The sequence below is a fragment of the Sceloporus undulatus genome, chromosome 1, assembly GCF_019175285.1.
Source record: "Sceloporus undulatus isolate JIND9_A2432 ecotype Alabama chromosome 1, SceUnd_v1.1, whole genome shotgun sequence".
In the NCBI taxonomy this organism is placed as follows: Eukaryota; Metazoa; Chordata; class Lepidosauria; order Squamata; family Phrynosomatidae; genus Sceloporus; species Sceloporus undulatus.
In genome coordinates, this window is record NC_056522.1 from 362,011,437 (window position 1) to 362,039,138 (window position 27,702).

The 27,702-nt window shown below is 40.1% G+C and overlaps 1 protein-coding gene across 2 annotated transcripts in view; it reads left to right on the forward strand.

Moving 5' to 3' along the window:
* TECPR2 (tectonin beta-propeller repeat containing 2) overlaps nt 1–27,702 on the forward strand; it is a 59,721-nt gene that overhangs the window by 17,521 nt on the left and 14,498 nt on the right. For both annotated transcript variants that reach the window (XM_042446115.1, XM_042446116.1), the window contains exons 10-18: nt 1,744–2,732; nt 4,292–4,475; nt 6,211–6,384; nt 7,829–8,009; nt 8,874–9,015; nt 10,716–10,956; nt 11,990–12,079; nt 13,821–14,054; nt 20,907–21,055. In XM_042446115.1, the coding sequence (XP_042302049.1) occupies nt 1,744–2,732; nt 4,292–4,475; nt 6,211–6,384; nt 7,829–8,009; nt 8,874–9,015; nt 10,716–10,956; nt 11,990–12,079; nt 13,821–14,054; nt 20,907–21,055 (2,384 nt within the window). The remainder of the gene's footprint in view (nt 1–1,743; nt 2,733–4,291; nt 4,476–6,210; nt 6,385–7,828; nt 8,010–8,873; nt 9,016–10,715; nt 10,957–11,989; nt 12,080–13,820; nt 14,055–20,906; nt 21,056–27,702) is intronic.

The window sequence follows — 27,702 nt, forward strand, 5'->3', positions numbered from 1 at the left end:
GTGTTTGAAGTAGAGACAGCCACCAGGATGTGTGTGTGTGTTTATGGTGTGTGTGTGCTTGCAAGTCGTTTCTGACTTATTGCAACCCAAAGATGACCCTATCATGGTGTTTTCTTGGTAAGATTTGTTCAGAGAAGCCTTGCCCATGCCTTCCCCTGAGGCTGAGAGCATGTGACTTGCCCAAAGCCACCCAGTAGGTTTCATGGCCAAGCTGGAAATCGAACCCTAGTTGTAGTCCAACACTCAAACCACTATGCCACACTACTTGATCCTGTTTATTCCTGGCTGATTAAATCTGCTAAAGTGGGAGTGATGCCTGTGGTTGAGAGAAATGATTTAGTGGTTCTTTATATGAAGGGTTTTTCCTTCTCTTAAAAGGAAGCAGCCATGACTTTTATTAAAGAAACCAATCTTTATTAAAGAAACCGACCTTCAGCCAAACAATAGTTACAAATTATAGGTCAGTTTTGAATACACCATGCTTGACTAAGGTGTTTTAGATGGTGGCAGTCCTATAATTCCAGGCATTTCTGGGTGGCGTTTATTTTCTGAACCCATTTCAATTGAGCTTTTGACCAGAGTATGGGACTGAGACAACTTTGGTTGGGAAACCATGCCCTATGAGGAACGACTTAGGGAGCTGGGGATGTTTAGCCTGGAGAAAAGAAGATTAAGAGGTGATATGATAGCCCTGTTTAATATTTGAAGGGGTGTCACATTGAGGAGGGAACAAGTTTATTTTCTGCTGCTCCAGAGAACAGGATCCGGAACAATGGATGCAAGCTACAAGAAAAGATATTCTGCCTCAACATTAGGAAGAACTTCCTGACAGTAAGGGCTGTTCGACAGTGGAACACACTCCTTCGGAGTGTAGTGGAGTTTCCTTCTTTGGAGGTCTTTAAACAGAGTCTGGATGGCCATCTGTCGGGGATTCTTTGATTTGGATTTTCTGCATGGCAGGGGGTTGGACTGGATGGCCCTTGTGGTCTCTTCCAACTCTATGATTCTATGATTCTATGACCTACACTGGGGACTGGATTGGACAAATATGGCCCTATCAGTTCTCTTATATGATTTGGTGGATTTCAGCACTACAAAACATGGTATCCTTCTGAGCAGCTTAGCTGGACTGGTTGTTGGGGGTGTTGTATTGGAGTGATGCTGATCTTTTCTCTCAGGTTGTATCCAGAAAGTTGTGTTATGGGATGAGTGGTGGACACTGCAGCCTTTTTCATGTCATGATTCACAGGATTCCATTTTGTCATGCATGTTTAATATCTATCAAGGGTTAGCAAAGGGTGGCCTATGCCATTTTCTGGCTTGGGACAGCTTTCCACCACCAACATCTGCAGATGCCCACTGGACAGTCACCCAAGAAAGGTTTTTTCTTGTTTACTTCCATTGCACACTGGAAGTTCCCACACTCAGTGCTTTCAGGAAGGATATGAAATCCCTCTTCAAAATGGCTTTTAAAATTGTTTTAATGTTTATTTATTATTGACACTAATGGTTTAATTGATTAAATTGTTCTTCAGTAATTATTGTAATGGTTTTATTATTCGGCTTATTTTTGATTATGTGGTTAGGCACTCTAAACACTCCACTATAGATTGGATGAAACTGAAAAATGAAATTGTTCCTTGCTTTCACTTGACCATAAAATGGTATTCCTTCCATTAACAAACTTCCTTTTTTTCTTTCCCCAACTTGTCTCACCCTTTCCCCAAATACATATGAATGTAGAAAATGGAATCAGAAGAAATCCTAGTTCTCTGGAAAGCACACCGTGCTACGAGTATCAAGGCTTCAGTGATAGTTCTCCACTTCTAAATGCGGACTCATTCTCCATTAATTCTAGTCTGATGGGCAGCATCACAGACCGCTTAAGCATGAGTTCTATGGACCAAGAAAGTGTATTTAGTACAGAATCCCAGAATGTGTTGCGGGAAGAAAATGGCTCTGAAACATTCAGTGTTCTTCAGTCTCCAGAGTCAGTAGCTGCTCTTACACCTGAGGACAATGGTGCAACTGAATTGCTAGAACTTTCTAACAATGAAAGTGCATTGGGCACATTGCCAACCATGGACTTCTCAACATCTGATTCCCCCTCACTTCTCACAGGAGACCAACTAGGTTGTGATGATGCTGAATATAATTGGAACTCCCTGCAATCTGAACAAACCAAAGCCATCTTAGAACTGCCGTCCCAAAAGGAAGCACATGTTTCTCTCCCACATAACATGGAGAACACTTCAGATAAATTAGAGTCTCTAGAAGAGACAAGCTCTGAGAAAGGAATGTCTGCAAATGTGCAAGCAACCTTTAATGCTGAGGATGGGTCATTTGGTTGGGTTGTAGGTATAGAAAATAACCCAGAGCAGAAGCAGCAAGAGCCTCTAAGGGACATAATTGCCCCCAGTAATAACAGTTTTCCTCATATCCTTTCTGAAAAAGAAATGTGTCCTCAAGAGTGTGTGCTTCCTCAGCAGGACTTGACTGAGACATTTCAAGCAGCATCTAACACTCATTCTGCCCACAAATGGATCAGTGACACACATGATGTTAGAACTGAGAAATCTGTGTCGAGTGATGAAGAGGATATCTATGGGCATGGCTTGCCTTACTCCTCTTCAGAGACAAGTGTGACAGAAATGAGGGCTTGTCTTCCTCCACAGGACAAAATCCTCAACAGGACAAACATGGAGGAAGGGGTACTTTTAAAGTCGGATCAGGTATGTTTTTGAACATACCATTGCAATTTCACCAGAGGATCTTCAGCATGGTTGAGGGAGGCACTTGCACTAAGATTAGCCTCTTTACTTTCCCCAAAGCAGATTCCACTATTTCTCCTTCCTAAGCCCACACCTATGACATATCTATACTCTCCCCAAAGGACCACTTCAAACCTTAGAAGTGGCTTTTGCAGGAGAGTGCAAGGGGGCTTCAGAAGGAGAGAGGCAAGTAAGCCTCTGTGCATGAATAGGTTTGAGGTTGCTCTTTTCCTGATTGAACCCATGTGGGGTTTTTTTTATTACATCTTTTAGTTGAAGCACATTGTTTGGGATATTATTTTTATTTTATTTATATTTCTGTCATACCTTTTTATTCAGAATGGGATGCAAAGCAGTTTACAACAAAGATGAAAACAAAGTACAGCTAAAACCCTGATGATAAAAAGTTTTAAAAATTAAATAGGTTACCCTGTTCAAACATCACTAATTTCAAGTAGCTTGAAAATCATTTTTTTAAAAAACAGAACAATAAAAACACACCTCCTACCCCATTAAAAAGCTTTTCTGCACAAACATTTAATTGCCAAATTCCTGTTTAAATAAAAAGATATTTGCCTCTTGGCATCAGGAAATGTTGGAGCCAATCTGTTCAGAACTGTTAAATGATCCAAGAGCATCCCAGCTGAGTGCTGATAGACCAGAAGCTGCAATTCAAAACAACAACAACAAAAAACCCTGTAACTGGAAACACCAACTCTGTCTCCTAGAATTTGTTTTGCCTGAAGTGCAAGATAGCCCTGGGCACTGGAGGGCATATGCCTTGGCAGGGTGGCTGGATACTTAGGGTGGGAAAAGCAGTTATCCCTTTCCCTTCACTAGTTAATTTTTATTTTATTATACAATTTCTCATTTTTGAAACTTGACTAAAATAACTGTTATCAGAAGCTTACTCTTAAATTGAGATTCTCACAATTATGATAGAGCTGTCAAACTGTACGGTAGAATTTATACTGTTCATCTAGTGTTGGGGTTTTCTAAAAATCCTTGAGAATTCATGACTATTGAAACAGATAGCAGGGTGGGTAGTAAATCTTATGGTTCATAACATTGCTAGAAATTACCAAGAGTCAGCTGATGTTTTTTTGTAACTGTATAGCGATCAAACAGCTGCCCTTTATTAAACAAAATCCAGGGGCAGGTCACGTTCATTTTTTAAGCCTCTCGGGACACTGTCCCCCCACTGAAACTATGTTGGGGGAAATACTACCAAAAGAGTTGCTACTCCTAGAAGCCTCAAGAAGTGATTATTCTCTTTTAAAATAATGTATTCCCTATACATTACTTTTCATCCCCAAAAGGGGAGGTGCAAATGGAAAGTGAACTTCTGGTCACTTCGTTTCATTTTGGAGTGGGGACATGGGTCCTATGAGGACATTGCCTGCTGGACATAAGCCACTTAATACTACAGTAATAAAACTTTTGTTCTGTGACATCAACATTTGCTAGCTTTCTTATACCAACAAAGATACCTCATCCTGTTCTAACTCTCCAGTCTTTAGTTTGCAGAAAGCTGGATGGGCTATGCAGGTCCTGGCTATGGAATACTGAGCCTGGTTGTCTCTGATAAATACATTTGGTGCCTGGATTACAAAGGTGGCCTGTACTGTAGTGCTTTACCTAGTGCTGGTCTGCGTTGGCAGAGATTTGAAGATAATGTCCAGCAGGTGGCGGTCTCTCCTTCAGGTTGGTTTAACCTTCCATTTCTTTCTGTACTTGGTTAGAAAACCTGTGGAAAATTCACTGCTGTTCTTTGCTTGGTTAAATTCTGTCTTTATTATTGATATATATGTACAGAGGTAATTCTTGGAGCAGATAAGTGACTGACTCCTTGCTGTGAATAATGAGCACTTTACAAAATGCGGAAGCCCAATGGATACACTTCACGGTAAACCTACTGTCTGATATAGGTGTCTGTACTCAGAATGAAGTAAAGTGGTCCCTCCACATTTGCTGAGGTAAGGGGTGAAGGACCTCCGTGAATATGGGAAAACTGAAAATAAAAAATACTATTCTTTTTACCTGAGAGAACACCTCTCTAGGAACCTCCAGGTCCTCCAGTGCAACTCTGTGGTCAACATTTGCCAGAAGTGGATCATAGGATCATGCTGAGAACCTTCAAAAGTCCAGAGAAGTGTTTGCTCTAGGAACTTTTAAGTTCCCCAGCACAACTCCATGGTCAACCATTGGCAGAGTTGTGCTGGAGGACCCATAGATTCCTAGAGAGAACATACTAATCAAAACCGCAAATAATCAAATCTGCAAAAGTTAAAGCTGCCAACGTGGAGGGCCACATAAAAATTTTAAAATGATACAGTAGATTGAATGTAATGAGGTTTCAGGGTGTCTCTCATAGAAACAATTTTCCTGGACTGGAATGCTTCAGGCTGCTGATGGAACAGTTAGATTATGTGCTTCAGTGTTCTCTCATATAGAATAAAATTATGGTGAGGAAAAATAGCCCTTCTCTGACATTTTGGAGTTGTGTGAGAAAAAAGTTTGCATGTGGAGAGACCCTTGTATGCATATGTATGTGTGTACATCAACACACATTCCTGCAGCCTGACACATTTTAGGAAAATGTTTACTGCTCATTTTTATGATGGTATAAATGTTGTTTCTTATCTAAAACTATGTCTAATATCCACAAAACCCTCATATCTAAACTAGTGTAAACTTGGAATTTTAACAGCATTCATAATATACATTTTAAGCATGTGTACACCAGTCATAATCAGTAGCATTGCATATATATTTTGCCATGTAGCCTTGGGTAGTTCACATTTTGCACTTGAATAAAATAACAACAAGAGTATGACACAATAGCTGTTGCAGTAGGTGATGCATCTGAAGCATTTGTATCTCACTCTCCGCTCTAAAAGACCTCCAGAATAGTTTTCAGAGCTTAATAATTGAAAGAGCCCCTGCCCTCAGCAAGGCTTATAGTGTAAAAAACATGACACAAAAGGAAAAGGGATTTGGAAGGAAGAGGAATAGTACATGCATTTTGTAGGTTCTTTCTTGTGCTTATTATATCTGTTTGTTGCAGCAAAGAGCTGTGTGGGCAAGAGAGCTGACTGGCAACATAGATCACTTAGCAATGTTTTGATACCTGAATTTTGCTGGGAGGTGAGATTTTGTTCACATGAATGATTTTTGGGAATTCTGGGTTATTTTTTCTTGTTTTGAATAGGGCTTTTGAAGCTCCTGTCTTCTTTTCTGGCTCCTGAACCTGTGTTGTGACTATTCTTTTTAACTACATGGCCATGTATGCATTCTTTCTTCTACAAAGGTAGAAATTTCTAGAGGGCTGTCAAACAACTGCAAAGAGTGAGCAAAAATGAAGCATGTGAAAAGTTAGACAGGTGTTTATCTTGCATTAAATGTGGTTCATCTCATTAATGTGAGGTTTCTTCCTTAGGGGCTCTTCTCTGGAAAGTTGAACAAAAAACCAACAAAGCCTTTGCCTGTGGAAAAGTAACAATAAAAGGCAAACGTCACTGGTATGAAGCTTTACCTCAAACAGCATTTGTATCTTTGAGTGATGACACTGCCTGGATTATTCGAACAAATGGTGACCTGTATCTGCAGACAGGTATTGAAGTTAGTTGCTCTTCTTCTTCTGTCTAGAGCTGTGTTTGGTTTTTATCTTTGTAGTCCTGCAGCTCATCAGCAGATCCTTGAGGGTTTCACAATGGGAAGACCCAAGAAAAGCAAACAGTTACCTCAAAGGAAATTTTGACACCCTCATCATCTTTCTTCCATATTGTATTGGCATGTACTTTCATTTACATGAAATATGAATACTGATGTGCCTTTTTTGATATTTCTCTCTTGTGTGTTTTATTATGATGTTGAAATCCTTTTCATGGGGATTGAACAGCCAGTCTTTTCCCTGGGAGGGGGATCTTCCAGGAACAGATGGACTAAATGAGGTGGCTTCTGGCTGCTTTGGGAACATGGCATTTATCTGACGCACTCCCCCAAAGTGGACCAAAGTCTCTCTGATCCCACGCTCCAGTCCTTTGGACTGGAGCAAATGCAGCTCCTGGTAGCGTGGTTTGGGTCCTGTGGCAGCGGCCTGCTTTGGGAGCGGGCTATGCAGTCGCTGTGGTCCTGGCTTGTTTGAGCCCAAACTCTAGCCTTCCAGATGTTTTGGACTTCAGCTCCCAGAATCCCAGACCATTGGCCAAGATTGCTGAGGCTCAAGGGGCTGAAGTCCAAAACAGCTGGAGACCCAGAGTTTGGGAATCACTGCTTTAAAACAAAGAGCTGAACTAAAGAAGATGACACAAGCAAGAAGAACTACAGCAAGATTCCACACTGTTCAACAGAGAGGGAAGGGGGATCAAAGTCTACAAGTTTGCAACTACAAGCATGTAAATTAGCCAATTAGTTCCCAGACTCCCCTTACCTCTTTAAATATAAGAGTTGAGTGTAGCTGAATAGTGGTGCAGAAGTAATCCTTTGTGCAAACTCTTTGTGCAAGGTAACCCTTGTATTTCCCATTACAGGTTATGTCATAGCATACTGGTGAATAGGATATGAATTTCTTTTTCATGTGCTGTTCTCTCCCCTGAGGGATTATTGCACTCTTTATGTTCTATAAGAACTACAAGAAGAATACAATCATTCCATGAAACACATCTTAAACTCTGGGCATGGCTAAAGTTATAGATTACACATTATGGCACTTTCTTTATTAATGAGCAACTATATAGGTATCATTTTCGTCTTGTGGTACCTTGTTAAAGGACTAGAGCTCAGAGAGTCCTAGGAGAACAAATTGAAAAAAAGCAGTTTAAATAGCTGTAGTCAACCCATTGTCATCATAGGGCATAGAAGAACACTGAGCTACCAGTATGGGCAAAGTATAAATGGAAGATCAGACAGACACCCTTACTTCTTGCATCAAATCCTAAACATCATGGAAAGCATGTTTTAAAATGAACCTTAAAAGGGAGCATTGTACTGACAAAAAATGAAACAGAAACCCATGAAGTGATGCAAATAATTGCTGCTCTGTATTTTACTTGAAGGCCTGAGTGTGGATCGTCCATGTGCCAGAGCAGTAAAGGTGGATTGTCCATATCCACTGTCACAGGTTACGGCCAGGAATAATGTTGTCTGGGCATTGACTGAACAACGTGCACTTCTATTTCGTGAAGGTGTGAGCAGCTTCTGTCCTGAAGGAGAGCAGTGGAAATGTGATATTATCAGGTAACCAATATTTAATCAGTAGACATGTTCTGTAATCGTTCCTCATGGTTTTGCAACTGTTCGGTTTTTCATCATCTTAGGCTGATCTTGCACTTGTTTGTAGAAAGCATAGTGCATCATGTGAGAAGGCTGCTTTCCAAACCAGGGCAGTAAGTTTCATTGACCTTCTATGTTCTATTTTGAAACTACTCATAAGAGGGGGGAATGCCCATGTATCAGGTTGGCATTTAGTATTGCACAAGCCTGGGATGAGCTTAATGTAGCTGAGTATTTATGTTCCTCTGAACATCTCTTAAATATTGCTTTAATTTATATCAACGTAATCGGTACTGCATATGATAAATGAATTGGTTATGGTCCCACATCCAGGCAAATACAAATTCTGCTCCCCCAAAGCTAACTGTGCTTCATATCGAAGCTGTACAAAATTGAGCAGATTTTCTTTGTCAAGAAAGCCTTCAACTTCATGCTATTGGTAAAGATTGCAAGGCTGTTTGTACTTGTGGCTCTTTATCAGATTGCTTTTGAATTTTATATGTTTAAAATGTTAAGGCTAGCAGTTCCTTATACATGCTTTGCCCTAGGATTTGCTTGGACATCTTTCAGGCAATCATTGACATGGGTGAGCAACAGTTGTCAAAATTGTCCCATAGATACAGTTTATCATTTGCAAATTCCATTTGTCCTTTTGCAGTAAAACCTAGTTGACGTGTGTCCAGTGGTAAAACAATAAATTTATACTGCCATAGTTTTGTCTTTCATTCATTGAGGAGTTTAAAAGGAAAGTTAACTAGACATGCTACAGGCTGTATTTTTTCACATTTGTCAGCTAACATATTATGAATTTTGTGCCTTTTTCCACAGTGAAATGCAAGCTCTAGAGCCAGTGTGTGTAACTCTTGGAGACCAGCAGACCATATGGGTTCTAGACATCCATGGAAATTTGTGGTTCAGGACAGGTGTTGCTTCCAAGAAACCACAAGGGGATGATAACCACTGGTGGCAAGTAGGCATACTTTATTCTGCTTTCAGTAAATGCAGAGGGCCCTTAGCTTTTTAATAAAGCATGTGTATTGCATGCATAAGATCCTGGATTTATTATTCAGCAACGAATCCCAGAATCTTTCTGGGAAAGACATCTGCACAAGACATGGAGAGCTGTCATCCATCAAATACTGCCCTAGTGAAGTTGTGCTTCAACCAGGCTCTATCCAGTCATTAGCCAGAGTGAGGCATTCATCTCAGGCAGAAGGTATGAGGAGGCAGCAACTGTGCTTTGGGGTAGAAGATTGTATGAAGCAGACTGCCCTGCACCTATACTAGCTGACTGTCTTCAAGAATGTTGGAGATTGCTATCCTGTCAGCAGTGATGAAGACAAATTAACTGGCTGTCCAGTTGGATATTAAATATGAAATAGAGGGATGCCTTCTCATTTACCTGTGCCTTCGGCTAGCCTTTGATATTGACACAGTATTGGGCAACCTCATCTGTTCATTAATCCTGGCTTACCCATGGTATTTTGTTAGCTTTTCTGGAAGGATCCTTGTGGGAACTTCCCAGAAATGTGGCTTAAAAATGCCTAATCATCACTCAATACCATGCACTCAGTTTCAGGTTCTTGGGCCGTACCCCTTATAATTTCATTCCCAGTCATGTATGAGGGATTCTGATGCTTCTCTCAGTGGAATAATAGTTCGCTCTTTCCTCAGCTGGACTGAGGAAAGTACTCTGTAAATTTGTGAGAATACTGAAAACAATAAAAGGAAGAAGCTAAAATACTTTATTTGGTGACATTAAAATTTCCTTAATATATAATTTTGTGTAGTCTTTCCCACAAAAGCAGCATGTATGGCAACATCCAGTTTCTGTCCAATCAACTGCCTTTTTGCTTGTTCTCAAAGAACCAGTTATTTTGAAGTCCTTTGCTGAAGTATTTCAGAGCCTCTTAAATGTTTTTGTTAATGTACCACATTGTTCATTGTGGAGCTTTGCTAGTTTCTTTCTTTCTTTCTTTCTTTCTTTCTTTCTTTCTTTCTTTCTTTCTGATACACAAAACTCAATATCTATCTATCTATTTATCTATCTAGATATGCATACACACAGTCCCCCCCCTCCGTTTTCACGTTGGATTTGACACCACTGTAAATGGTATCCATCATAAGGCAATCCTGGGATTTGAAGTTTTACAAGGTCTTTAGCTGTCTCTGCCAAAGAGTTTTGGTGCCTCACAAAACTACAGTTCCCAGGATTCTGTAGGATGAAGCCATGGCAGTTAAAGTGGTTTCAAACTGCATTATTTCTACAATGTAGATGAGCCCACCAAAAATAAGACACATAAAATGCTATTAATTTTCACTGAAGAATTAGGTTTAGCCTCCTTGTTATGTCTCCAAAGAATATGAATGGTAGAAGACTCCCTGTGGTTGGAAAGAGGATGCTGGGCTAGTCTAGCTTTCCCTAAGCTGATGCCCTTGAGATGTGTTTCCCTACAACTCCTAGAACGTAGCAGCCAACATGGTCCTTGATAGGACTTGCTGCTGCTAAGATGTAACTGGGGAATTCTGAGAGTTGTAGTGCAACACATCTTGAGAGCACTAGGTTGAAAATGACTGGACTAGAGAGAGACCATTGTCTGATCTAGGAAGGCAAGTCATGACATTCTTTAAAATTGAATTGGTCCTTATAGATATATATTTCTCTTCCAGGTGAGCATTACAGATTATGTCGTGTTTGACCAGAGCAGTCTTTTCCAGACTATAATCCAGGCAACCCAAACAGTAGCCACAGCAGCCCAGGCCCCTGTTGAGAAAGTAGCAGACAAACTCCGGATGGCTTTCTGGTCCCAGCCATTACAGTGTCAGCCAAGCCTACTTGCAGTCAACAGTGGTGGTGTCTGGATCTCTTCTGGGAAGAATGAGTTTCATGTAGCAAAGGGAAGCCTAGTAGGTAGGATAATTTTTCTTTTCTTTTTCTTTTTTCTGGCATCCACTTGCAGTGACAAAATCAGATGGCTTTTGTGCGTTTACACAGAGATATGTTTCCATTTGTTTGTTTCTTTTGTTATTAACTGCTGACAATATGAATTTGAGGTCTCCAAGATAACATCTCATCAGCAGTCCTGCTCAGGTCTTGCATACTTAGGGCTGTGGCTTCCTTGATGGAGTCCATCCACTTGTAATGTGGTCTTCCTCTTTTCCTACTCCCTCACTTTACCAACAATTATTTTTTCCCCAATTAGTCCTGTTTTCTCATGACACATCCCCAGTACAACAGTCAGTTTGGTCATTTTGTCTTATAGTGAGAGTTCAGGCTTGATTTACTTTAGAACCCCTTAATTTGTCTTTTTTGCAATCCATGATATCCATAGAATTTTTTTTCCAGCACTGCATTTCAAATTACAGTGCGCCTGGCTCATACGCGGGCGTGCTTTACGTGGCTTTCAGCATATGCTGAAAGCCACATGGGGAGGAAGGGGTGGTGTGTCTCATAGGGACTAATGGGGCATGCGCCGCTGCTTCGCCATGTACACAAGTCCCATTCATTTAAATGGGGTTCAAGCATACACGTAATTTGCTTTACGCGGGGAAGCCCGGAATGGATCCCCGCGTAAAGCAAGGGCGTACTGTAGTTGATTTTCTTCCTATCAGCTTTCTTTACTGTCCAATTCTCAAAATTATATATACAAATGGGAAATATGGCGTGGATGAGCCTGACTTTGGTATTAAACAATATATTCAATATATATATGCATTTGTGACTGTTAGATATTTCTCAGAAACATCCACAGAAACCTATATTTGCATTCTTAGAAATACGTCACTGGTCACCTGGTTTGGCAGTTGTGCTGTTCAAAGGAAAACTGCTATACATGAAGAATGTTTATATCGCTCTTCATTTTGATGTCCATATTTTCCCTCTCTGTTCTGGAAAAGAGGCAGCCAATAATGTCAGGAAATACTATTTCTGTTTTATTCTGTAGGTACTTACTGGAATAATGTTGTGCCTCGTGGTACTGCCTCAGTCACAAAATGGGCTTTTGTGTTGGCTTCTGCATCTCCAACAAAAGAAGGTAAAGTCTGTTTTATGGTGGATGTTCATTGAATTTATGGAGCATTTCTGCTAGTTGGAGAAAGAGACATGTTTTGTTCTTTGTAGTCATGTTTTATTCATTTAACAATATTAGTTTTTTTTAAAAATAAACTGTGCCCAGTTCTAAATTAAAAGTGTATATGCTGGACAGAAATGAAATATAAAATTGAGCAGGTCTTGTCCCAAGTAGTTATTTCTTTTCTAAACTATTGGGGGGGCTCATAAAAGGAACAGAGGTCATTCTAACCACCACAGTGTGTGCATGTGTGTGTGTATACAAAATTTGATGAAAATTCAGCCCCTGCTACTAGATAAATTTTGGGGCAAAATATTTTTTTGAAAAACTACAGAAATGTTTTTTAACCAGTGGGTGCCCAGGCTGCCTCTGAAGATTGTGGAGAGGCCCTGCGTACTCCTAGAAAGCATTTGAAGGGCATTTTGGAGCAAACAATTTTTTAAACGCCTTTTGACACCTGGAGGGCCCTATGGACCACAGGAATGGCCCTGGGAGCCACATGCAGCTGTGGGGCACACTTTGACTACCCTTGAGACCCTTAATTTTGCAATTCATTTGCGGAAAAAACCCTATAATGGCTCTTTTCTTTAAGCTTTCTTTTAAAGCTCTCTTTAAAGCTGTATGGGATAGAAAATTGTTCAGTGGTAAGGCTCACATTTTCCATTTGTGAATAGTAGTGAACTAGGTGGACGAGTGGTGTGGTTCATTATAAAGCAGTTGCCCTATGTATTATGTGTTGTTGTAAGTTGACACTGGAAAGAGCAAATTGATTCCATACTTAGACATTAAAAAAAGAGTTTAAAGTTGAGAGTGGGTATTCTTACACTGGCTCAGAAGATGAACTGTGAGCCAGCAGGTCCCAAGTTGCAATCTCATGCGTATCATAACATTGTTAGACATGCAGAGAAGTGGAACATTTCTCTTGGGGCTTTCTAGTTTAGACGAAAGCCAGATAAAGGAGGAAAATTATAGAGACTTACAAAATTATGCAAGATAAAGAAAAAGTGGATAAGGAAATCATCGCCTTTATCATTATATCGACATCCACTGTCATCCATTGGATTTCAAGTCATGGTAGATTCAAAAAAGATAAAGGTGGTACTGATTCATGCAAAACATAGTTAAACTATAGACTTTGTGGTAATGGTTGCTAACTTGTTCAATATTAAAAGGACATTAAACAGATTAATAAAGGATATGGTTATCAATAGTTGCTTTTTAGGATTGCTATATATTATCCCCATGATCACAACAGCATGCTTCTGAATGGGGGTTGCTAAGGCACAGCAACAGGAGAAAACTGTTTTACTCATGTTTTGCTTGTGGGTTTCTCAGAGCCATATGGTCAGGTACTGAAGGAAACAGGAAGCTAAACTAGACAGGTCTTTGATCTGACCCAGCTGAGCTCTTCTTAAGCAACTATATTTTGGCCTCAGCCTCCCATCTGGAATATGAGAATAATATTGGCTTACTTTAGAGGTCTTTTAAGATTTGAAAAGATAGTGCATGTGAAGTGCATTATAAAAATAGTAACAATACTAGTAGTCATTAACTGTATTAAAAACTAAGTTTTAAAACCTGGAGTTGACCTCTTAAAAATTGGAATATAGATTTCCCTTTATAATTGCACAGAATGTTTTTTGTAACAGAGGGAACATTCTGGAAAAAAATAGATTTAACAATAAAACCTTTCTCCTTCCTACAGGAAGCTTTCTGTGGCTATGCCAGAGTAACAAGGACCTCTTCTGTGTCAGTGATCAAAACCCCCAGTTCCATCCTTCAACTGTTCAGCTACCCCCTGATGGTGAAATAGTATACTATTCAGCTTGCCAGGATGCTATATGGTGCTTAGATAGTCTGGGACAGGTCTTCATAAGGACACTTTCACCAAATTGTCCAAGTGGGATGCACTGGACCAAGCTGGACCTTTCTCAGTTAGGTAAGTTTTTTTAAGTACAGTCTTGGAGAAGATGCCAACCTAAATGCAGACAAAATAGATACATTTCCATCGTATAACCAATTTATATTAAACACATTTCTTGTTCTGGTGTTTGAAATTTCTTGCTAAAGCATTAAGTGTGAATTAGCTTACCACTGTAAACCACTTAGACACTGTTAGTTCAGTATGAGGCAGTATATAAATGAAGCTGTTTGTTTGTTTGAACAGATTAAAATTAATGTTGTTGTTAACTGCCCTTGAGTTGACTCCAACCCATGGTGACCCTGACAATGAAATTTCTGCAAGGCCCCTGTCCTCCACTGCTCTGCTTAGGTCCTGCAAATTCATACCTGTGACTTCCCTAATAGAGTCTGTCCATCTAGTATGTGGTCTTCCTGTCTTTCTTCTACCCTTTACCTTTCCTAGCATTATTGTCTTTTTTAATGAGTCGTGCCTTCTCATGATCTGGCCAAAGTACAACAGCTTCAATTTGATCATCTTGGCTTCCAGGGAGATTTCAGACTTCATCTGTTCAAAGACCCATTTGGTTGTCTTTTGGCTGTTCATGATATTCATACCACTCTTCTCCAGCACCAGATCTCTAATGGAATTTATTTTCTTCTTATCTGTTTTCTTCACTGTCCAATTCTCACATCTATATATGGTGATCTATTAGGGAGGTCACAGGTATGAATACAATGGCTGGGATGACTCTAACTTCAGTGCTCAGTTGTATATTTTTTCTAGCACTTTCATGGCATTTCTAGTCTCCATTCTGTTCAATGTTTGATCCAAGGTTTGAGAACTCTTTTTTAATTTCAGTTTCCTCATTGTCTAAGTTGAATATGTATAGGCCCTCTGTGGTCATTATTTTTGTTTTCTTTATGTTCAGCTTTAAACCTGCCTTTGATTTTCTTCTTTGTCCCTCTCTAATAATTGTTCCAAGTCTGTGATATTTTCTGCTAGAAGTATGGTGTCATCCACATATCTTAGATTGTTGATATTCCTTCCTTCTATATTTAACAATAGCAAGTGCAGTTTTACAATAGCAAATGAACAGTTTTATGTGATTTTTTTTTAATGAAAGAAAGTGATCAGGATTTTCAAGAAGAGGCATAGTGCTTCCAACATGATAAAAATGTCTCAAAACTTCACAGTAAAAATGTAAAAGCAATTAAAACCAACTATTTAAAACAATATAAAATTAACATAAACATGTGCAAAAGTTAAAAACATAACACACATCCCATATAAACCACCCTTTTGTGATTTCTTAAAAGCTTGCCTGAATAAAAACGTTTTTACTTGTCGGCGAAAGGCAAAGAGGAAGGGGGCCAGCCTAGCTTCCCATGGAAGGGAGTTCCAGAGGGTGGGAGCAGCCACTAAGAAGACTGTCTCCTGTGGTCTCACCAAGTGAGCTTGCAATGGTGGACTGAGAGAAAGTCTTCCCCTGAAGATCTTAGGTGATATTTGAGTGGATGCCAAGCAGCAGGTCTGGTTGTGGTTCCCTGTGGCTTTTTTTGTTTTTGCAGCCCATGCTGTGTTGCATAACTACCAACAAAATCTTACCATTGAAATCAGCACCAAAGTTGCCACTTTATGTCATGCTTCTTAGTGTCTTATAAATACGGTAGCTTCCTAATAGCAGACTTTATTGTTTCCCTGCCAGAGAATCCTGTGAGATGCTCTGTTCTGTGATTTCACAGGACTCTGTGGTGGGAATGCCACTGGTCAGGGGAAGGATACAGCCTCCAAAAGGATTTCAGGGTGATCATAGTGACCCCCCACCCCACCCCCAGAGAAGCTACTTACCCCTGCCATACAGGGTAAATGATGCAGGGAATAATACTACAAAGATCATTATGGGATGACAGCATCTGCCACTTCCTCGGTGACCATTTATGCCAGTAAATTAAGCAGGCAATTAAGCAGGCGAAAAAACAAATAGTAGGAGCCAGCAATAGTAGGAGCCAGAGTGGCTGCTTCCCACTCTGGTATGCCCTGTTCACTGTTGTCTGTAGATAACTGTCAGGTATAATGTGTGAAAATGAAAACCATTTGTGTTTTAAAATATTCTCCTTTAAAATGTAATGTTATCCTCTGGAAAATAAAGTCAGTTAGGTAGCTTCTATTGAATTGACATTGTATAAATAGACAGATAGACTTCAATTCTGTATAGCCTGCTGTTTGGGTACTTTCACTGAATCGTGAAGCTTAACATTTGACTTGATTACATTTGTGCCATTATACTCAGCATTTCTAAAAGAAAGCCAAGAGAGCTCTGACAGTGTGTTTGCAAGCAAAAAGTTTAGTATCTGAATGAACAACAATCATCAGTTTTCCTAAGGGAAAAATCTGAATAGGATGAGAGGAGAAACTGAAAATGTTGCCTAAGGAGGGCGTCTCTGGATATCAGATTGTGTGGCTCATGTAAATAAGTGCCCACTTATGCAATGCATAGCAGGTGATATGTGACTCCTTGTTCTGAGGGCCCTGATGCTTATTTAGATCAAAACCAACAGCTGAGCCATCAAACACTGAAGCCACTGTGATCCAACATGCTTTGTGCTATGAGGAGTAATAAGATTTTATTTTAACTAGCACTGCTGAATGTCAAACCCAGAGGAGCAGCAGAATTATGCTGATTGCTGTTTTTCTCCCTGTGGCTATTTTGAGCCAATCAGGCCTTATGTAACGGCTAAAATACAGAAGTCAAGAAACTTTTAAGGGAGATAAGCCTGCAGTTCCAATACTTTAATGTCCTGTTTGTTGCAGTCCTGTGTTGGTAAAGCCACTCAAGCAATATTGTATCCAAATATTTTGAGGTGAGGCTTGTGCTGTCCACATGCTGCATGTAGCCCCAAATCCCAATTTTGCAGCTCCAGATTCTCCTGCCAGTGGGATCAGGGAATCCCCCAAGCAATAACTATTCTCCTAGAAGACTCCAAGAGCAGGGATTCTCCTCTAGAGGGAAAGATCTCTGTATCTGCAGATTTTGAAATAAGACACAAATACATTTTTGGCAGAGGTAAAGTCTTCAGGGTCAAAAGTGCCCTAAAATTGGCCATCCCTGATTTATTTAGTGCTCTTGTTTTATTTTTAGTTGTGTGCTTCGAGTCATTTCTGACTTATGGCAATTCTATGGTGAACCTATCATGGGTTTTTTTTCTTGGAAGATTTGTTCAAAGGAGGTTTGCCATTAACTTCCCTTGAGGCTGAGAGAGTGTGTCTTGCCCAAAACTTGGGCAGGTTTGTGTGGGAGAATACAGCCTTGCAGATAACGTGGAGCCAACTTGCATAGCGCTTTATAGATCTTAGCCAGCATTTTAAGTTGTGCCCATACTCCACTTTGCAGCATTTTGTGAATAATCATCTGTGATACAAACATTTCTCCAAGTATCTATATGATTTGTGGTGTTTTGAATTCTTGAAGAGAAGCTAAGTTAGTGTATGGATATCAAGGAAAGATGGCTGTGGACTGTCCAGAGATGACTATGGGCTGGAGCAGTCTGAGTATCCTTTGGATCCTGAATATCCCTTGGATCCCTCCCAGACATTCTGGGACAAAAGGCATTTCTGGGATTCTCAGTACCAACAAATAAATAACGTGCTTTTGGTACTCTGTTCTAATGTAGAATGCCACTTGCAGTTTTCTATTGTCTGAAAAAATTAAACTAAAATTGTACTCCCCATTCAGTTCTTAGGTTGCCAAGGAATTGACTAGAATAACAGGATGGACTGTAAGATATTTTGCTTACAGCTCTGTAGTTTACTATCTTTAATGCAAATAGACTATTAGGCTTTTATTTGTTAAGAGGAACACTGTATCTGGTAATGGCATATCCTAATCACACTTCAGAACATTCTGTTTATGGGTGAGATTAACTTTGGCTGTGAGCATTAATCTTTTAAGTTTGGTATTTTGTCATAATGATACTGTGAGCGTCACAGTTGTCCATTGTATCTAACTGCAACCGTTATTTTTCCCTAAGTACTGCTAGCATAGAGTATGGACACTCTAAATCAGAATGTTACTTCTTGCTTGATAACCTCAAAGTATTTTTCACACCTTCTTCAATGTAAATAACATAGTTGAAATTTCTAGGAATATGTACTGTGTTGGTAGGCGTTTGACTAATGACTTAAAGAGTTATTTCACAGCTTTACACTTTCTATTTCAGTCCTAAGGAAAAGTTTTGATGCTGCTGTTTGACTAATAAAATGTAAAATAACTTGCTGATGGCCCAGCCTTTTTAGAAAGGAGCTTTTGACTTGTACTATGGACTAGAAGAGAAAGCTTGGGTAACCTTGAAATATTTATCCCATAGGCCCATCCCAGAACCACTGTTTCCTAGTAACATTTGGAATGTTAAGCACTGAAATGTATTTATAGACCTAGCCTGCAAGCATGACTGGTTCCGAGGAAAAGTTCACTTGAGGTCATGTGAAAACTTCATTTCTAATTTATACACAGAATTTCTGTCCAATTACATTGCATAGACTGTATTCCCCCCCCCCATTCTTTTTGAAAATTGTTGTTTTAACAGCAGTCATTTTAGAATACATTGCATCCTGCTATCCTAAGGTACTTTAATATAGAGGGCCTGCTAAGTGAATGAAACCAGTGATTCAGATTTCCCCTTCGTTTGTTTGGTTTTAATGTTGGTTTTCATGGTCCAATGTTACTTGCATGTCCTGTTGGTTACCTGATTTTTCATGTGATGAATAATTCAGTTCAAGTGATCCTGTTCCCGAACTCAGGGAGCAGGAAGGCAACGGTGCCTTCATTGTATACAGGCACGCAGTTCAGGCCTGTTTTTTGGATTCTATGTGCGAATGCTCTGTACAAATTTTAGATTTGTTGTAGGCTGATTGATGATGACTTATCCTGGGGTTTTCTTAGCAAGAGTTATTCAGCAGAGGTTTTCCGTTGCCTTCTTCTAAGGCTGAAAGATTGTGTCTTGCCCAAGGTCACCCAGTGGGTTTCTGTGGTATAGCAGGGATTTGAACCCTCATCTTTCAGAGTCGTAGTTCAGCACTTGAAACACTAGTGTAAAATCATGTCAATAGATTTGAAAATCACCATCTCACAATGCAGCCACACATAGCCTCTGCAATAAGTATTTTGGACTATAATTCCCACAATCCCTGATAATTGGCCGCTCATGATTCTCAGACTTGAAGTCTAAAACATCTGGAGAGCATCAGGTTGTCTGGTCAGCTCATTGAAGAGGTAATCTAAGGCAATTGAATGAGCTTTCCTTCACTGGAAGGGTGCATTTCCTATGTACTGTCTGCTGCAGGCATGGAAGTGCACTCCATCATAGCAAAGGGCAAGGAGCTGTCCATGCACTCTCAAAAGACCTATACCATTAAGAAACTGCTGCTTCAGGCAACTTGGGTAAAGTACAGACACAGGGTGGGGTAGGATGTAATGTTAAACTTTGCAAATAGAATTCGGAGACACAGCCGTGTTAGTCTGGAATATCAGTATGCAATATCTGGCAGCACCTTTGAGATTATGCAATATCTTGCAGCACCTTTGAGATTAAAAGTGCAAAAGAAGTTGTAAAATAAGCTTTTGTAGACTTATGTAACAACTTCTTTTGCACGTGTCACTAAACTCTGATTGGATCAGCTGCACTAGAAGAAAAGGTGTTTAAGCTTCAGTCTTACTATCCCTGTATTGCTAATCAAAATCATACACATTCTCTAGAAGCTGCTGTTAGCTGCACAATAGTTCTTCACTTTGAGCCATGCTAGTTTCCAGAAGTTGGGAAAGGGTTGTTAATTATCATCAAGTCAGCCTCTAGGAAGAGTTGCTTACCAGTACTTATTTATTTAATTTCCTGCTTTTCTCATGGCATGGAACCCGAGATCTAAATAAGATATTGCCAAAAACCCGATTAAAAAGCTTTTAAAAGTAAATTAGCCATCATGTTAAAACAAATAATTTAAAACAATAAGAAGCATTTTAAAACATTTTAGCAGTAACATTAAAAGTGTAGCAGCCTCCTCAAGATTCTTCTGTTGTTTATTTGCCTTTGACTCATGGCAATCCTGTGAATAAGACGTCTCCAACTTCCACTATCCTCCATTGCTCTGCTCAGGTCCTGTAGGTCTCCCTGACTGAGTCTATCAGTCTGGCATGTGATTTTCTGCTCTTTCTACTGCCCTGTACCAACCCCAGCATCATTGTCTTTTCTAATGAATTGTGCCTTCTCATAATGTGGCCAAAGTACAGCCTCAGTTTGGTCATCTTGGCTACAAGGAAGAGTTCAGGTTTCTTTCTCCACCACCACATTAATCACCAAACACATAAGATGGTCTTTACCTACCAGCAGAAGAGGAGCAAAGAGGGAGCCAGTGTACAATCTTGTGGGATGCAGTCCCACAGTCTGGTAGTAGCTAATGAGAAGTTCCTTGTGTGTTTGCACCAGCTGGGATTGTGGCAGTGGTGGGACAGAGAGAAAGGAATCCTCTGGACACCTTGAAACTTGGGCAGGGAAAAAGGGTCTTTCAGATAGTCTGGATCTAAGTCATATGTGGCTTATGGGTCATAACCAACACTTTGAATTGTCCCATAGAAATGAGCCAGCAGAAAGTGAATTCTATGTTCCCTGTGTCCACAGCTCTTTTGGGAATTATAGTCCAAAAATATTTTTTTTCTGTTCTCTGTTGGTGTCATTATCAAAGTTGAAGTTCAGCGTAGGATTAAATTTCAAGAAGCTCATATGGGAATATTTTCATTCCTTTCCCTTTTCCACTTTTTTCTTTCTCTCTTTTTCTTTTTAAAATTAAAATAAACTTAATATCTCTATCTTCTTGAACACCAATTTTTCTCTTAATTAGGTGCTGTGAAACTTAGAAGTCTGGCATGTGGAAATCAGCACATCTGGGCCTGTGATGGTTCTGGTGGTATCTACTTCCGGGTTGGAACTCAGCCTCTAAACCCAAGTTTAATGTTACCTGCATGGATAATGATTGAGCCGCCAATCCAGGTAAAAGAGTCATCTTCCTTTCATTCCATTACTTTCCCTACTTGCCTTTGGCATGAAAGCATCTCACTACTTTCACAAAGCAATAGATATGGAAACATTTTGCAAACTGTGTACAACTCTGCTAAATTAATCTGCTAAATTAGAGGACAGGAAAGTAAACACCATTTATGGAGAAGAAATTGCTCTGTTACAAAGAATATGCTTCTAGCTGTCATCCTATTCCTGAATCTCCCTCTCTCTTCATAACAAAAAATGTAAAAACTTCTGTAGTACTTTCACAGTTACCAAGATTCTTTGAACAATTTATGCTAAATTAACCTTTTCCATCTTTGTATCCTTCAGATGTGCTGGACTGCAGTTCCCATCACTTTAGCCAACATGGCCATGCTAGCTAAGGGAACTGGAATTTATTGTCCAACCATCTGCAAGGGCAAGTCATTGAAGGGTGCCCTAAATGAGGGTTCCCCCATTTTCTTACTGCAGGATCAGTCCTCTACCATTAGTCAGAGTGAGGTAGTGATCTCAGGCATCCCATATATATCTATTTATTTATTAAGATATTTGTATCAGCCCTATATCTGAGATCTCTTGGTGCTGAGAGGATAGTGGAAGGGCAGTGACACAGAATTTGGAGGAGAGATCTATATATCCCATGGTCTGCTCTGCACTCTGGGAAAGTAGACTTCTGCCCTCACGTGAGGTGGAGGATGCAGCTTCATTGCCAGTCTTAAAATTTCAACTGCCCCTTCAATTGGCTTTCGGACTTAGAATAGGAGGGAAGGTGCCATTTTGTCCATCGGTTCAAGCAGCAAAATTTCTTGGGCCAGCCCCCTCTTTATTTACTTGCTGGCCAAACAGGGTTGATTTAACTATCCCATTCATCTTACTGTTTGTGTGTCACTTTTTGTTGCTTTTTAACCTTAAACCGCCACTGAACATGGTGCTGTAAAAAAGTGGTTAATTCTAAGAGGGTCTGTGGTGGCTGTCTTGAAGAATGAGATATTGGGATGAATTTTAGTGTTTGTATGGGTATTCAGTGCAGCATATTGAGGTTCAAATACAAACTTTACCATTTGGTCCTGGTATGAGTCTTTGAAGCAAAGTAGTTGTGCAAAAGCAACATAGATTGCAATGCAGTATCTGCGGTGAAGTCTCTGGATGTTTGTCCTTGACTAATTTGTATCATTCTAAGTCTCCTTTTATTTGTTTTTAAAAACGCACTTGGGACAATCTGGAAACTGTGAAATGAAACTGTAACAGTACCTGAGCCATCCATATATTAGAGTCATTGTTGAAAACATTAAAGTAATACAGAAACATCACACAGTTATCCTATTTATTTAGCTTATATTCTGCCTTTTCCCCAGAACTTGAATTCAAGGCAGCTCAGAAGAAAAGTAAAATAGGTACACAAAAAGATTTAAAACTGAATTAAACAAATTATAACATGAACATAGTCTTGAATTAAAAGTCCTTCTCAAATCAGCAGTCGGTTGCTAATTGTCTGTCTGAATGAAAGGACAGAAGGACAACAGAGAGGAAACCAGCCTAGCCCCAGCCTAGGAGCCAGTATAACACCTAAATAATACATTAGCCAACATGATACAAATGTCAGTGTTCAAAGAACATTAAAATAACAAGGCAAAATGAATACTACCCTAATGCCTGAGTTTTAACTTGCTGCCTGGATTTCAATAAATTTGTTTTCCTGGCAGGCCTCCCTTATACCACCAAGGGTGGTATTGATGTTTCTCCTCTGCCTCCTCCCACTGAGTCCTTTGTATTTCCTCTGTAATAAGATAGCAGTGTACATTCTGAGCCCAATTGAAATAACTTGTTCTTGTATGTCATCATTTACTAAGCTCTGCTTATCTCACGACAGACAGCTGTCACCAGTTGGAGAGGTGGGTGGAGGGAGAATAGAAGAGTAAGGAACGAATGCTGTTTGCCCCTTTCTAACTGGCTGCAAAGTGATGTCTTCGTAACTGTGTTATATAATGGCTGTGGGCCTAAGGTCTTTGGGAGGACATTCCTTGAAAAGAAAGGGAATTGACAGGCAAAAACTAAAAGCAACAGTTCATATGATACTTTCTCTTCACTTCCTTTTCATGCTTCAGTACTCCAAGTGGGTATGTCTACCTGAAAAAACACACGTGTCTACAAAAGCATGTGTGAATCATTGAGGAAGTCTCTTTTACTCTGACCATCCATCCCTTTATTTATATACCACCTTTCTCCCACACTAGGACTCAAGACAGCTTAGAAAAAAACAGAGAATATAATAAAGTATATATGATGAAAAATATACAAAATTAAGATTACAATTAAAAATATTAAATAACAACAATTAAAACCAATTAAATTTTTATGGTAAATCAGATTAAAAACAGTACAGCATCATAAATGCTCCCACCCTTTTTGTTAATATCAAAGGGACGTGCCAGCTTATCATAGAATAATAATAATAATAATAGTTTTTATTTGTATATTTCCCGCCTCTCCCTGCAGATCAAGGCGTACAACATTAAATTTAAAATTACAATTCACTTAAAATACATTCATATGACATAAAATCCAAGAAAAAACATGGCAATAAATCAATCTTATAAAAATTCAATACCAACATCTAACTTCCCATACATGCTCAAAATGAAGTGTCTTCTTATAATTGTTATAGCATAACAGGGGGATTGGCTCGCCGGAAGAGATCCATCTTGAGTGCCTTCTTGAAGGCATCTAAGGTGGCAATAAGATGGATCTCCTCCGGCAAGCCATTCCACAATTTGGAGCCATAGCAGTAAATGCCCTGTGGGAAGTTGATCTTAGTCTAGGCTTTGGATAATCCAAGAGGTTCTTCCCAGTTGTTCTGAGAGTGTGGGGCGGATTGTGTAGGGAGAGGCGTTCCTTCAAGTAACTCGGGCCCAAGCCATATAGGGCTTTAAAGGTAATGACCAACACTTTGTACTGCACCTGGAAACTAATCGGCAGCCAATGAAGAGATTTTAGTACTGGCGTTATGTGGTTTGACCTAGGTGTTCCAGTGAACAATCTTGTACCAATAGAAGTTTCTGAACTTGGTACAAAGGCAACTCCATGTAAAGCGCATTGCAGAAATCAAGACGAGAGATTACCAGTGCAAGTACCACTTCAAGATCCTTTCAGTCCAGGTAGGGATGCAGTTGGCATATCAACCGAAGTTGGTACCAGGCACTTCTGGCCATCGCATCCACTTGAGATGATAACTATAGAGATGGATCCAGAAGTACCCCCAAACTGTGAACTTCGTCCTTTAGAGGAAGTGTGATTCCATCCAGGACTGGTTGACAAATCTCCATGCCTGGACTTGGGGAACCTATCGCAAGTACCTCCATTTTCTCTGGATTCAGCTTGAGTTTGTTTTCCCTCATCCAGCCCATTACCGACTTAAAACAGGCATCCAGAGAAGAGATGCCATTCTTAGTCACTGCATCAGTAACAGACATAGAGAAGTAGATTTGGGTGTTATCAGTGTACTGATAATGCCGCACCCCCTGTCTCCGGATGATCTCTCCCAGTGGTTTCATGTAAGTGGTGTCCCTGAGGGACACCAGATGTCATCTCTCTCTTAGAGGAGCAGCTGTCCCCCAGTATCACCATCTGGAATCTGCCCGAGAGGTAGGAATGGAGCCACTGGAGCACAGTGCCCCCAATACCTAATTCCCTCTGGAGTTCCAGAAGGATACCATGGTCTATGGTATCAAAAGCCGTTGAGATGTCCAAGAGCACCAGCAAGGTCAACTTCCCTCGTCGATTCCCAGATGGAGATCATCGACTAAGGTGACTATGACTGTCTCAACACCGTATCCCATCCTAAAGCCGGTTTGAAATGGGTCCAGATAATCCGTTTCACCCAATACAGCTTGGAGTTGGAGGGTGACTGCCTCTCGATCACTTTGCCCAAGAATGGTACAAGGGAGACCGGTCTGTAATTGTTTCCTATCGGGATCTAAGGAGGGTTTTTTAATAGCAGTTTGACTATTATTTCAGTTCTGATGGAAATGTTCCCTCTTTAAGGGATGTGTTAAGTATGAGATGTAACAAAGTTTTTATCACACACACACACACAAACGGTCAACCACGATGGGCAAGGACTGAGAGAGCACGTCATCCTCTTTACATTTCCAAGAATCATAGAGTTGGAAGAAACCACAAGGTCCATCCAGTCCAACCCCCTGCCATGCAGGAAATCACAATGAAAGCATCCCCGTCAGGTGGCCATCCAGCCTCTGCTTGAAGACCTCCAAGGAAGGAGACTCCACTACACTCCAAGGGAGTGTGTTCCATTGTCGAACAGCCCTTACTGTCAGGAAGTTCCTCCTAATGTTAAGGTGGAATCTCTTTTCCTGCAGTTTGCATCCATTGTTTCATGGCTTAGTGGTTAAGATTCCAGTTCTGACAATTGTAACGTCAAAAGGTTGGAAGTTCGAGGTCCGGGTGCCATGTGACGGAGTGAGTTCCCATCACTAGTCCCAGCTTCTGCTAACCTAACAGTTCAAAAGCATGCAAATGCCAATAGATAAATAAGTACCACTTTGGTGAGAAGGTAACAGCATTCTGTGCAGTCATGCTGGCCACATGACCACTGGAGTTGTCTTCAGATAATGCTGGCTCTTTGGCTTAGTAACTGAGATGAGCACCACCCCTACAGTTGGTTTCGACTAGACGTTCACGTCAAGAGGAAACCTTTACTTTTACCTTTCAGTTTCTGAAGCTTAACCTGCTGCCAAGGAGCCTTTCTAATTTCCCTGGGGTGGTAGCTCCAAAGTGTGGTAGCAGCCACAGAGAAGGTCTACTCCCACATTCCTATCAACCATGTCTGTGAAGGTGGTCAAATAGAGAGAAGTGCCTCCTGCAGGTCTTAAAAACTTGGGCAGGCTTATATGAGAAGTTTTGGTCCTCCAACTTCATAAACCAAAAAGTGAACACTGAGGGTCTTTCCGGCTTATGTGACCTTCATCAATAAGCAGTTTTGTGGACTGGTCCCAGCATGACTGCATGCTTTTTCCATCAGAGGGATGGAGGGGAAGAGTGCCATGTGAATTACTACCACTGTCCTGTGACTTAGAAAGCAGTGTACTTTTTTGTAACTAAGAGGGGTTTTTTTAAAAGGAAAAGAATGGTTGTAAAGCCAAACTTTACATTTTCCAAGCAATAATACTACTGGCACAACGTTTCCAAACCTTTCTTTCTTATGCATTTACTTTTGCCCTTTGTTGACCTTCACTATAATGGCAGGGGTTTCATTTTTGATTTTTGGAAAGTCACTTGGTTCAGAACAAACACCTTGCCTAATGAATTTCTTCCAAGGCACCAGCTTTCCAACCCTAGCCTCTGAATAGAAATTGAGCCAAAAATAGGCTCTACTGAAAAGTTGATTCTTTTCCAAGTTGTGTGTGTGTGTGTGTGTGTGTGTGTGTGTGTAACAAAAAAGATCAGAGGAGAAGAGGCAGTGTGCCCTTTACAGAAAAGAGGGAACTGTAGCCTTTGGTTGGAAGAAACACATCCCAAGCTCTACCCTTACTATGGAGTTGTAGTAGGACACAAGAGCATTACATTTTGCTAGTTTTGCACCTGGAAGGGGCAGTAAATAATAGTGTTGCACTTCCTGGAGAGTAAATAATAGGGGGTTTCTTTTGACGCTTCAGTCTTCCTTTACACATTTTCATACACCTTCAGGAAGCCTTCCTTTGAGCTTTGAGAATCCTCCAACCAAATTTTTCCAGATACAGCTTTTGTTATGCAGTTGCCTTATTCATGGATGTTTACAGAGCTTCTAAGTAGAAAATACAGAATAGCTACAAAACACCTTTGGAACACAATAGCATGCACAATGACCAGTAGGAGCCCTCAAAGGATCTACATACTTTCAACTTTTTTTTTTTTCATAGAGTGCCCCCCCCCCCCCCTTTTCAGCCTGGAGATTCTTCCTTTATCCTTGCCAAACATCAGCAATTCAAACCCAATAAGTCTGATTGTAAATAACAAGGAATTCAGATTTTCTTTTTCTTCCAGAGAAAGTTAATCCCTTGGTTATAAGAACAATAATACCTTAGAAAATTCCAGTAAGTTGGCCAGGTTGTTAAAAGAAAATTTTAAAGTGAAACTTTGGTTTGTCTTTGTGAAATAAAGGCTTCACAAAACCCAGTTTTGATCTACCTTTGACTAACAGATACTAACAATGGTTTGTTTGCAAGCCATTCAGAGAGTATTGCAGAAAATCTTGATTAGCAGCTTGCACACTGCTCCTCATTGCATCATATTTAAGCAACATGTAGAATAGGACATAGCACAAAGATGGGAGGGGGAGGCAAAACAGAATCTTTCAGATATTTAAAGATCAGACAGACTTCAAATGTCTGAGGTTCTGCCTTGATTTTTTTCCACAAAATTAAAGATCCTCCAATGGGAGCAACTATAAAAGACGTAACTGTGAGGTTGCATCTATGGTGCAGAAATAGTCCGGTTTGACACCATTTTAACAGCCATTGTTCAGGTCTATGGAATTCTGGGAACTGAATTTGTGGTCGTTATTTTATTAATTTATATCCCCCCTTTCTCTCAATTATGGCAGCAGACTAAATGTCTCTGAAAACTACAATTCCCAGAAT